Source organism: Electrona antarctica (genome assembly GCF_951216825.1).
Source record: "Electrona antarctica genome assembly, chromosome: 9".
In the NCBI taxonomy this organism is placed as follows: Eukaryota; Metazoa; Chordata; class Actinopteri; order Myctophiformes; family Myctophidae; genus Electrona; species Electrona antarctica.
This window is the reverse complement of record NC_136790.1, coordinates 25,563,666-25,575,556: the sequence shown is the minus strand read 5'-3', so window position 1 is coordinate 25,575,556 and position 11,891 is coordinate 25,563,666. Positions and strand designations below refer to the sequence as shown.

Here is an 11,891-nt window from a genome sequence, read left to right as displayed (position 1 = left end):
TTGTATAAACAACACGGTAGATAAGCATCGACGGACCGGATACAAGTGACGGTATCCGGTGAGAACCTTAATTGGTGACCAAAATGGAGTAAAATCGCTGAAACATAGCACGCCCATCTCCCATTAAGCGTTCTTTAAAAATAAGAATTCGTATTATCGCAGTTGGAAAAAACAAATACGAGGGGATTATTCACAGAAATCGTTGGGGAAACCGAATCCGGGATTGTTCCTACCAACATAGCTGCGCAGCACAGGTAGCCAACATCAACTTGTGTTCTATTAGCTATCATAGCCAGTCAGCTAACATTGTTAGCATCTCTAGGCAGTTATTAAAGAGGACTTCATTCGTTTTGAAGAATGTAGATTTATGCAATTCTTTGCGCCTGAGGACGAGTCTGAGGAGCAGTATTATTGGCCTTATTTTATTTATGAATGTAATGGCCTTGGTAGCACATTTGGCATCCCCAATAAACTGAAAGGGAGCGTTATGCAATTTGGAGGAGTTGGTAATATAACATCTTTGGTGTAGAAATGTGCTATGAAAGGTTATATAAATATACAAAGGTAATGCTAATATTGCTCTCGAGTGTTATAGTCAGTAGGAACGCCACCATCGCTTTGATTTTACGGGCATTTTGTGATTAGAGGGGACATTTTGCCACTGTTAAAGCTGCAATTCATATCCTTTGTTTTGCGTGAATAAAACGTTATTTTAATAACGGTTAATACAATTCAATAACTAATTGGTTGGTGGTGGTCTCCCGGCTCATCTCGGGTAGGGCCACTACTGCTTGAGGTAATAATGCACAGGGAAATAACTCTCCTTAAGTTCCAATACATGCTGTCCGTTATAGCTGAATGCAGAGTAATCTAGTAAGAGAGTGGTGACACGCTTTGATCTCGCCGCAAAGCGGGTACCTATGGGCGATAGTTCCAAACATTGCTCCTATGGCTGGAACTATTCCATTGAGATAGAATGAGCACTTCCGCATTCCATTGTTACAATGAGAGTCATTACTCTTACTAGATTACTCTGGCTGAATGTTACTGACTGTACGTTCTACTTCTAACACTATTAATAGTATTTGTTTACCATGCTTGGGTGTGAAGTAAGTAAACATTCGTGAGATGCCATCATGCCACTAGCCACTTATCAACATAACGGTACCCCCTGTTGGATTGTCAATGTCCACACCAAGAACACTCAGGCGTTGACACATATGGTAGCCCACCTGCCCTTGCCTGGCAGGTAAATAAAACTTTCGGGTAGGCGGAGTTTGCTTTATGGCCCCCCGACCGGGGCAAATGCTAATTTAATAGGGCCCAGGGGACGCAACTGTCTATAAACACAACAAGAGATATGTGTCTAAACACCTGAACGTGGCCAGAGCGCTCTGTCTTCCTTTGTTGAATGTGAATAAGAGCACTGTTTACCTATATGTGCTGTATTTACTGTTGCTACACTTAAAAGTAACAAGTGTGAACCGTGAACCCATAGTCATAGCTATGTAGGTATTTGTCATAAATTGAGGTAGGACATTGTTTATCGCACAGCCTCAGGAAGTTAAAAAATAAAAGATTATATTGGTAATGCACATTTTACCTAGCATTTTATAATGATGATTTACCTTTTAGGCAAATGGGCATGACCTTTGGGCAAGTAGAACATGATCTGTACTTCCTCTGAGACCTTAGTGTCTGACACTCTTAGTATAAATACTGTCATTAAAAATATGTGGATGGTGGAGTCAGTATGACGCCAATGATCACTTTCAGAGCAATTTGATGAATGAACTGACAGCCAATGACGTTCAACACATAATTGTTTGCAGAACGTTATCGTTCATCAGTGGAGGCTCACATCATTATAGTTGTCATTCTTGGTGGACAGCCTTACACTCAATGTATCGTCTATAATATAGACTGTAAAATAGCTCGAACCAGTGCTGATTATTTCGTTAGGACCCGCTACAGTGGTGTTCAATACGAACTTAACCGGGATGTGGAAACCTCTACTTCAATGCTCTACGAGTTGCTTAGCCATTAGCCAGTTATTCTGTCTCATCTAGAAGACTCGTACCCAAGGTAATACAAGCCATTCAAGGTATATGGGTTGTAAAGCCAGATACCTTGATTCGTATATGTTGACCTGTTGGAGATACCGCGTGCGTTGCCTGGAATCTCAGGTTTAGAAGCCATGGGAGCCGCCTTTTATGCTGTGCAAGTCTAGTGTTACGATGATGTCACAACTGTCTATATCCATCTTTGGAGTTTCTACATTAATCTGATGTCAGCGCTGGATATCGCTGTTGTCTCCATATATGGGACTATGGGTTATCCCATATATGGAACTCTAAGTGAAAGCCTTCGCAACATAGACTATATATTGTATACCAATTAGTTCCAAATTGTCTGGCTTACTGATGTTAGACTATCATTTGTAATTTCATTTGACTTGGCTTAAAATGATACTTTAAGCCATGTTGACATTTGTTTCAACACAACATCAGAAATTTGTTTTCACCAGAATTACTCTTAACCTCTGAGTTCACGCAGGTCTTACTCCCTAATCACTACTCCTGATGTACAATTGTACATGAATTAACATAAGTGGGTAGTTGCAGTATGGGAGGAGTGGATTGGACTTAATCTAGCATAATATTCTGTATTTTTTTTAATTTATATTGTGTAATGTGTATGGGTGTTGTATGCATGTTTTGAATTTTTTTCTTTGTACTATTACAGCTTAGAATGGAGTCCTCGCAGCAGTCAGGTCCTGATGCGGGCTCTCAGGAAGTCAACCCTGTATACTTGCAGCAGCTTAGAGAGCTGGACATCCCAGAGGAGGCTGCCAAGCAGGTACAACAAAATCATCTGCATCTAACAATAATAGCCTGACCTATACATATTTTATTAATCTGTTAATTATTTGTTTTGATTAATTTGCATAACCATAATAAACCATAACCAGTATTCACACGTCTTTTGTTTTTTTGTTTGTTGAGATTTTTTCTTCCCATTTGTATCTTTTTGTGTGCTATTATTTTCTTACAGGTGAAGCACCATGTAACAGTATTCATAGAAATGTACACAAGTTTAATCAAGTTGTGGAACACACTACCACTGCACCTTAAAAGGGCGACCTCCCTTGCTGTTTTTAAGAGCGAGTTGAAAACTTATTTTTTCAACTTGGCATTTGTTTAGATTTATCTAGCCGCAATTTGCAACTCTAGATTTTTTTATAATGGGATGTATCTAGAGTTGCAATACCCTCCATTGACTCCCCACTCATCATTTTGCGTTTGCGATCTGCTTGTCTTAAACGACGTTAAACTCACCAACATTGCAGCTGTAGTCCAAGCTTGAATTATTCTCTTTCAATCTGCAAAGCTTGTTTTTCATAAAAATCCCCCGTAGACATGTTATGAGCTACTTTCTGTCAAGAAATTCTGTGCAAGTGATTATTTTTCTAAGTGCTGGAGTTTGGAAGCGCTCGTCGTAAGTCACTGAACGTCCCTGCATGCATCTGTTTCGCATTTGCACATAATGCAGGAGGCAGCAGCGCGACCCCTTAATACAAACGAGCGCTTCCAAACTCCAACATTTCTTCTTCTTGACAGAAAGTAGCTCATAACATGTCTACGGGGGATTTTTATGAAAAACAAGCTTTGCAGATTGAAAGAGAATAATTCAAGCTTGGACTACAGCTGCAATGTTGGTGAGTTTAACGTCGTTTAAGACAAGCAGATCGCAAACGCAAAATGATGAGTGGGGAGTTAATGGAGGGTATTGCAACTCTAGATTCATCCCATTATAAAAAAAATCTAGAGTTGCAAATTGCGGCTAAGATTTATCTTGTGTTCATATTCAATGTTCTGATTTTCCTTACCATTTTTTCTTTTTGTATTGCTATTTTTATTTCCCAATTTGTATATACTTTGTCTTGTATTGACCTGCTTTTTTGTTTTTCGGCATTCCGCTGCTTGTTATTTGTTTTTATGTGAAGCACTTTATGTTGCATTTTATGTATGAAAGGTGCTATATAAATAAAGTTTATTATTATTATTGCCCCGCCACCCATTTCATTACGAATTTGGAAGTAGACAGCAAAGTAAGGGCATAGGGACAAAGTTGAACCAGTGTATGTCATTGTTGCAACTAGGGCACTACAGCTTCACCGCCTATCCGACTCAATAACTCAATTAAATTGCTCAGAAACTAAGGCATTTCCTACATTATTTTTGGTACACGCAGACCAGTTTTTGTGCGTCTGTGTGTACCAAATTTGAGATTTTTTGATTGAATGAGCATGGAATGTGATGTATGATGAACACGACACGACTGTGATTTTCATTTATTTATAACTTTATTTTTGTCTTGTCTTTTTTCACCACTCCAGGCACTCCTGCACACTCGCAATGTGTCTGCTGAGGAAGCGGCCATGTACTACTTCAACAAGCTGGAGAATGAGGTGCCCATAAGCTCCACACTGCAGCACTATTTTCCCTTGAAAATACATAATTTCTGTCAAGCAACTATGTTGCAGATGCACAAATTAGGCTTTAAACCTTGGTATATAAGCTCTCCTGGTCTGTGTCCATGCAGGAGGAGGGAGACGATGATCTCATGTTCAAGATGGTGTTTGTGGTGAACATGGACCTTGCCATGGGTGTTGGGAAGGTCAGTCTGATGGCACTGTATTATCATTCATATCTGTAGTGTGCTTATTGCTTAAATAAAATAGCCATGTGTTGTTTCAGTGACATTGAGTAGAGTGAAAATAAGCCAAAACTATTTTCAAGGGTTTCTCCTTGAAAGTTGAGTGAAAGATGTTCATTTTTGTTTTATTTTGGGCTGGGATTCAACTTGTAGGACATTTTTCAACCCACCTCTTTTCATTGTGAACTCATCTGGTGCATCTATTTCACCACTTAATTTACTTTAAGTTGAAAGGTCGGTCAAACGCAGGAGGTTATACATACTGAATTTGAACATTGCTATTTTGGAAGCTGTGTATTGGACAGGCTTGCAAGTAGTGTGTGCCATGTTTTACACAATGCATACGGTATGTCTATAGGTGGCTGCCCAGGTGGGCCATGCTGCTGTGGGTCTGTACCAGGCTCTGCAGGAAAAGAACAGCTGGAGAGAGATGGCCTGGAAATGGGACCATGGCGGGTAAGTCTGTGCCACTAGAGAGTAGATGGTTGTTTACAGGTGGCATCAATGTATTGGCCTAACCTTTCATTTGGTGGTTTCCACTGAAAACAGTTTTTAGTTAGTTTACTTTGTTAATTGACTGCAACATACCACATATTCAATAGAACACAATCACAGCTTTGCTGTTAAAGAAGTAGAAAAACAACGGCAACATTGATAAAAGTGAAAATGTGTTTCTTGCAGAGCAAAGAAGGTGGTTGTACAGGGGACCAATATGGCTCACCTCCTAGAGCTACAGGCTCTGGCAATGAGCCTCAGCCTGCCTACATACCTGGTCCAGGATGCAGGCCTCACCCAGGTAAAGGCAATATGCTGTCATTATAGCAATGACGTTGTTGGAGCATCATATTATACATGGCATGTTAACACTTTGAACGTGTTTATCTGTATGATAAAAAGGTAAGGGGTAGAAAAACTGTGTTCAAAGAAAATGTATCGTAATATTTAACAAACAATTTATTCATCCGTGCACTGCGGCGGGTCTTTGGCAGGTGGAGGCGGGGTCACGCACTGTCCTGGCCATCATGGGCGAGGAAGAGATGGTGAACAACGTCACTGGAAGTCTAAAGCTGCTCTGACAGACTGTTACCCAACACTGCACATCCATGCAGTGCCAACAGGCAACCAGCAGAGGACAGCATTCCTCAGCAACAGGAGGGTCTTGGCATGCAAGTGTGCAACAACAACCTTAGAAAAAACAGAAAAAAGGGGGGAAACAAGACATGACACAACACCAGATGCTAAATACGCTCAGCCATTTTTATTTTTTTTCACCCTTGGTTCCCAATCTGAGCTGGAAACATTGGGAGAGCAGTGGGGAAAGTGAACTGGAGCCTCATCTAGGAACACGAAGGCATTTTAAATGATTTCTAAAGTTCATATTTATCTTTTCAAACAGGGACTTAGTTTTTGTTTAGATATAGAACAGAGCCATTGCTATAGCAAAAAGTTAAAAAATAAAAATAAATAAAATAATAATCTGAAGATTTAATCTGAAGATTTAAAACAAAAGCCCAAATCAGTTTTCTGCTTTCAAATATGGAGGGGAGAATAGGCCATAGCATTTTAGTGGTTGTCCAATGTTGCTTTTATTGATATTCAAAGAGTACATATTACATAATTGTAATGAAATCCTGAATAGATATAGGATCTCCCTGTGGAAGTTACTACTCCTCAGTGAAGACTACTTTACTGATGAAACTTTAAAATCCATTTCAGACATTTAAATGATATTGTGTATGTATGCAACTTTTCTCCCAAAGATCCCTGCCCTATAGAAACAATAACATCACATATTGTCAGCAGGCCCTCTTTTGTGTTTACATACTGTATGTCTGTGAAGGCCATATACTGTATAATCTGTGGTGTGCCATCCTTAACGTTCTGCGCAATTACTGAACTTTACATATTGTTTTTCTTTATACAAAAGAAACCTTGATGCTATTCCCAGTTATAATTCCTGGAGTTTGTGAAGTTAAAGGTGAGGATCTCTAATGGAATGAAAACTGCTACTTGGTCAATGCTTGTGCTGGGCCCAACTTTATGCACTAATTGTGATTGATAACAGTTGGTTTACACTAGTTTGTATACTTTAAAACTTTGGCAAGCGCAAATGTATTTTAAGAATGTGCGTATGACAATTGTGAAAGAGTAGGTAAAGATGGTCTTAAAGATAAATATTCTTAAACATGCATTGTGTGATGTGATGTACTGTTTGTTCCACTATGTTACTGCAAAGAGTACTACTATGTTGTGGGCATAAGGTGCCACTAACTTTTATTTTTAATGGTTCTTTCAGAAAAGAAAGGAAAAAAGGCTATGTCACGCATGCAATATGAAATGTGTATATGCTCTGAGACCATGAAAATAACATAACCATATCCATTTTAATGTGTGCGCACATTGATACCTCCTGTGTTATAAACATTTGTTTTGTGTTTTACATACTATGGAGACTATTAAAAAATGCCTCCAGACCAACTGTTAAATATACGGATTTGTCTTTTCCTTGTGGGTTACTGGGGAAAAATAGCTCTTTGCACTTAAAGAGAAACAAACTAAACTAACAAATTAAACTGCTTTGTTTTATCCTAAACGTTGTGGTTGTGCCACGTTTATCACGGGGTGGTGGAGGTTGTTACGATCCTCCTTGGTTAGGCAGGGGGTCATGTGACATGGTAATTATGTGCTTTTTCGCCGCAGTAACAAAAGCACTGTTGTGAAACACGTCCTTTCTCTGCTGTTTAGTTGCAGGGAAACTTGTAAATTGCTCTTTAATAAGAAATCGTATCACATGTCATTGTTAATGTGATAGGCAAAGCTGCAAGTGCAAGCACGTTTTTTTAAATTTTATTTAATAGTGCAATATCATAGAAAAATGAAAACAACGTCTGCATACCTATTTTGTGCTGTTGGGTACAAATGTGAAGGGTCATAACTACGTATTAAATCCAACGGACCATAATAAATCTATGTTCGACCAACCGAGAACGTTTCACTACACATGTAGATATAAGTCTAAATTGGCATGTTCATGGGAATGTAAACACTACCACAGCTTTGTGTGATAAACATGTCTATGGCCAACGTCACGGTGTTTTCACTATTCTTTTTTTAACAACTACGCAGCGCTGCTGCCGCTGCAATATCACCATTGTATGCGGCTTTCTAATCTTGTCAGATGTTGTCAATCTTGCCAGACCACTGCAACAAATGACGTGGGCATTTATCACCTCAGCCAATCCAAAGTCGTCCCCAAGTCCCATGATATGGGAAATAACCAATGGCATGTCACTATGCCTATTCTTTAGGCACAGTGACAGACATTTAGTATTTTCTTCCATGTCCCAGTTTACTTTGCGTATTCATATTACTTTCTCAGTTTTACACGACCTTGTTAATCCAATGGTAGGCTAGTCGCACAGGTCGACTCGAAACGAATAGTAGTGTGACTGTGAGTCTCTCAGCCTCCTGCTCTATGAACTAGGGGGAAAAAATCACATGATAAACCATGATCACATTATTCCTGTAAAACTCACTGGAATAGTTTGATGAATAGCAAACCATTGATGATAAGGTTTTCGCTTGTGTCAGTCCTTAAATTGTGTAAGCCTTCAAGTGTATGAAAACGGAAAATACTTATTTCTACAGCAGGGCATTAAGAGTAGGAGGGACCAGTAATACATAGACGCAACCAAAGAGCACTGGTCAATTTCCCTGTCCAATCCCTTACCAGATCCTACAAGAGCGACACCTCATATTCCATTCATTTCACTTAGGTGGGGCTGACCCAGTGGGCTGACCCTACCTCTGTTGTCCCTGGTGCTGGGCCCCAGAGACCCCGTGTAGCTAAGGTTTGCTACTATGTTTCGCTATGAACCGAAGGATTTTCCACGAAAGATACCCTCAAATACAAAAAAAGCAACATAATCCCACTATAGAATGAAAATCAATTCCACGGCATTTGCATTTAATATCGACCATTTCCCCAAATTTGAAGGCACATATCCGATCTTTGTGTCATATTATTCCCCGAATCCATCCACACTCGCTGTCTTGCCTGTGTGCCACCACCGGTACACATTGCATGATTGAACTGACTATCTGCACCCCTCCTAGGCACAAATTCACGCCCCTGGTTGCGTCGAGGGGCAAAGAAAAAAAACGATGGTCCAATCACATCCTTACAAATCTATTTCGCATCTCGACTGACACTTTTCTGACCAATCATTTGAAAGAGGCTGGACTTCAACACAAGGCCCGCCCAGAGCCCGCCCAACGAAGGAGCCCCTGCATGGTCGCCTAGGAAACCCCGTGGCTTGGTTGTGTGTCAGTTTCGCTGCCTGGGACCCGCGGTCGATGCCGGTGAGGAGGGGGATGGGCGCCTCTGCGAATGTAAGGACCCGAGACAGAATCAGAGCCCTATATCACATAGAGCAGCATATACCCCATTTATAAATATCGACTGTATATATATAAAAACAACACTACAATAAATGGATTAAATCACGATGGATCTGTTTTAGACACTCAATGGAAGTGCTGTGCCCGACCAGAACAGGGAATTTAACTTTACGCCCGTGCGTGGGGGACACTGAGAAGTTTGTTTCCTACCCCTGGAGAGGGAGCTACTTTTAAGGGCAAAGGATACAGGACAGACCGAGGCCGAGGTACAGGCCTTGTCATCTGGTTGGATTTGATGTTGGATTATTCGAGAGACTGCCTATCACACATGAAAATATATTATTTGTACCGGGTTGGAATGTCTCTTTAGGTGAGTGTTTCAACTTACATATTTGTACGTGTTAATGTGTTTAATAACGGTATCTTGTCTGCAGGCTAAAACATAAATACAACACGCTGACCATATATTCCCAACCAAGCCAACATAGCCAGCGAGCTAACAACTTAGCCACTTAACTACTACACGTACATTTGAGTTATTTGAACGACTTGGTGGCTCTGACTGTAATTTCTCACAGTTCCAGGTGGATTGCTAGCTGACTGATAATGTTCCCATGTCAGGGTCTGCTTAGCAGGGCTACAGTTGACTGTCTCTGGCCTGATCTCCCATGGTTTTCGATTAGGTCCCCATATCAATGCTTGTCACCTGCCTTGTTTGCCAACGTATCCACATAATGTCTGATACCAATGTCATGCAACCGTGTTTCATAAAGTCTTTGACACCATACTGCAACAGTTTCCAGGAGTTTTGAGTTTGACTCAACTAACGTTAGTTCAAGTAATTCAGTTGATGTTATTCACCTCAAACAACTCCCAACTACAGCTAATATTATTACAAGTAGATATATTTCATTCGTTTGGTTTCAAGACTACAAATGGCGAGTAGATTGTATTTGACTCTAGTAAATACCACCTGGTTGGTAGTTAGGACTCTAGGTTTGGCCACGTTTTGATAATGTTGCTGCTGCAATGGCCTAACATACCCTACCTCCACTGTCAAAACAACACGAGCAACACATCTTGTATTTTATTCACCTCAAGCTTCACTTGTTTGATCTGAGCATGATATACATGCACCCCCAGGCTTGTTGCATTGGCATACTGGGTTAGATAATATGAAAACTTAGGTTACAAGTTATATATATAATATATATATACATTATATACATATATATATAAAAATAGATTAATTGTTGTTTCCTGTGAGTTATTATTGTGACCCTAAGAAACTGTCGAATTTAGGTGGTTTCTAGTGCATTTGGACATCGACATGCCAGGAAAGTTGCGTTTGTTTATTGGCGTGTCCATCTCAGGCTGTTAGCAGACATGGTTAACAATGCTACGCTAGCCGGTTAGCTAACTTTTTGGATGTTTTCCAATTGATTGTGTCCTTACTTAGAGCCAGTATTTCACAATACAGCGAATGTGATCACATTCGTCTATAGGTGACATATTGAGAAATCCCATTTAGCACCGTATGGTTGAGCTGTTGTACGCTATTTGTGATTTTTACACACATGTAGTCGTTTTAATCGTGTTCATTTGGTGATTGTAAATATTCTTGACTTCACTGAGGATCCTGGTGGTGGTGGTGGTGTGTTTTAGGGGTTTTCTTTCTGTGTGGGACTCAAATGAGCAGATATGTGGAGTGGAGTGGTGACTTGCTTTTCTCATTCGTCTTCACCTCCCCCACCTTCCAACCCCCAACCTCTGTGGTGGTTCAACAGAAATGGGTGGTATGTTACTTTGAGGGGAGCTCGCGTTTCCTTTTTTAGACTCCATTTTTTTTAAATTCAACATGTGAGTAGCTGGTAGTGGTGGCATGATTACGGCTTAGTTTCGGCTGAAACCTCTAATCGCCGTGTACCCGACTTTCGTTTTTTCTCTTCATATAAAGCATAACGCTGTTTGATAAATCACGGGGTAACGACGTTGACTGAAGTAGCTTTCTTTTAGATCACCCTGGTTGTCCTGATTTGGGTCTCTTCTCTTAAGGGCCGTTCACCCCACTGACTGAGTGAGCTCTAGAGAGTAGTAGAGACTAACTATACATCTATTGTTTTGTAAGTCAAGTGGATGGTGGAGTCCACACCAATATGTAGTTGTAGTTCTTCTTTACCATACTTTAATCAATGCATCATGGCAATGGCCCATGACTGCTTTTTTTTCTTTTTTTTTTTACACAACTAGGCATGGCAACATCTGTCCATTCAACTGACTGCTAACATTAGTTAACTTGCTCCATGGAGACCTGTCTGTCCAATGTGTCCATAGACCACCACACTTGTTTTTCCTCCCTCTTTTCACACAGCCCTAGTTTAACCTGTCTAGTGGCTAGACCAATGAATGTGCCACCGGATGTGTGACGAACTCGCCATGACTGTTTTGTGTCTGACGTGTCATTAATATATATCTTTTTTTAGGATAGATGTATTCTGTTGTTTGCTTACACTCCTAAACGTTTCTACGTTGTCCCAGTAGGTAAATTAATGAATGTCCTCTGTGTAATGTAATGTGAATTCTGTACTGTTGCTAAATATTTGTACTTTGACCTGTGACCAGGTCACTACTCGAGTACTCGGGTGTGTTGTAGCTTAACTCCATAAACAAGACATTTCCCTTTAATAAACCTTTGTAAGTCGGGAGGCGGTAAGCACAATTTTACGAGAGCACTGTCTTTTTTTCTTTTTCTTTCCCTGAGCAGTTGTCGA

General features: G+C 40.3%; 2 protein-coding genes across 10 annotated transcripts in view; both read left to right on the top strand.

Annotated features, from left to right (window-relative positions):
- Positions 1–61: 61 nt before the first annotated feature.
- On the top strand, positions 62–7,205 carry LOC306929337 (putative peptidyl-tRNA hydrolase 2). The gene is made up of 7 exons (XM_079509781.1): positions 62–254; positions 2,746–2,859; positions 4,400–4,471; positions 4,606–4,680; positions 5,078–5,175; positions 5,401–5,515; positions 5,709–7,205. The coding sequence occupies exons 2-7, from the start codon at positions 2,752–2,754 to the stop codon at positions 5,793–5,795; spliced, it is 555 nt and encodes a 184-aa protein (XP_079365907.1). The 5' UTR covers positions 62–254; positions 2,746–2,751; the 3' UTR covers positions 5,796–7,205.
- A 1,784-nt stretch (positions 7,206–8,989) lies between these two features.
- setd5 (SET domain containing 5) overlaps positions 8,990–11,891 on the top strand; it is a 35,973-nt gene continuing 33,071 nt past the window's right edge. For 6 of the 9 annotated variants that reach the window (XM_079511238.1, XM_079511236.1, XM_079511235.1 and 3 more), the window contains exon 1: positions 9,028–9,490. The gene's annotated coding sequence lies outside the window, so the exon portion shown is untranslated. The other 3 variants (XM_079511231.1, XM_079511233.1, XM_079511232.1) reach the window with 3 other exon arrangements.

Bases quoted from the DNA above. Each gene is read 5' to 3' on its own strand.
- LOC306929337 (XM_079509781.1), top strand. From the start codon at position 2,752: ATGGAGTCCTCGCAGCAGTCAGGTCCTGATGCGGGCTCTCAGGAAGTC. The intron at 5,176-5,400 runs GTAAGTCTGTGC...TGTTTCTTGCAG, and splicing joins TGGAAATGGGACCATGGCGG to AGCAAAGAAGGTGGTTGTAC. The intron at 5,516-5,708 runs GTAAAGGCAATA...GGTCTTTGGCAG, and splicing joins AGGATGCAGGCCTCACCCAG to GTGGAGGCGGGGTCACGCAC.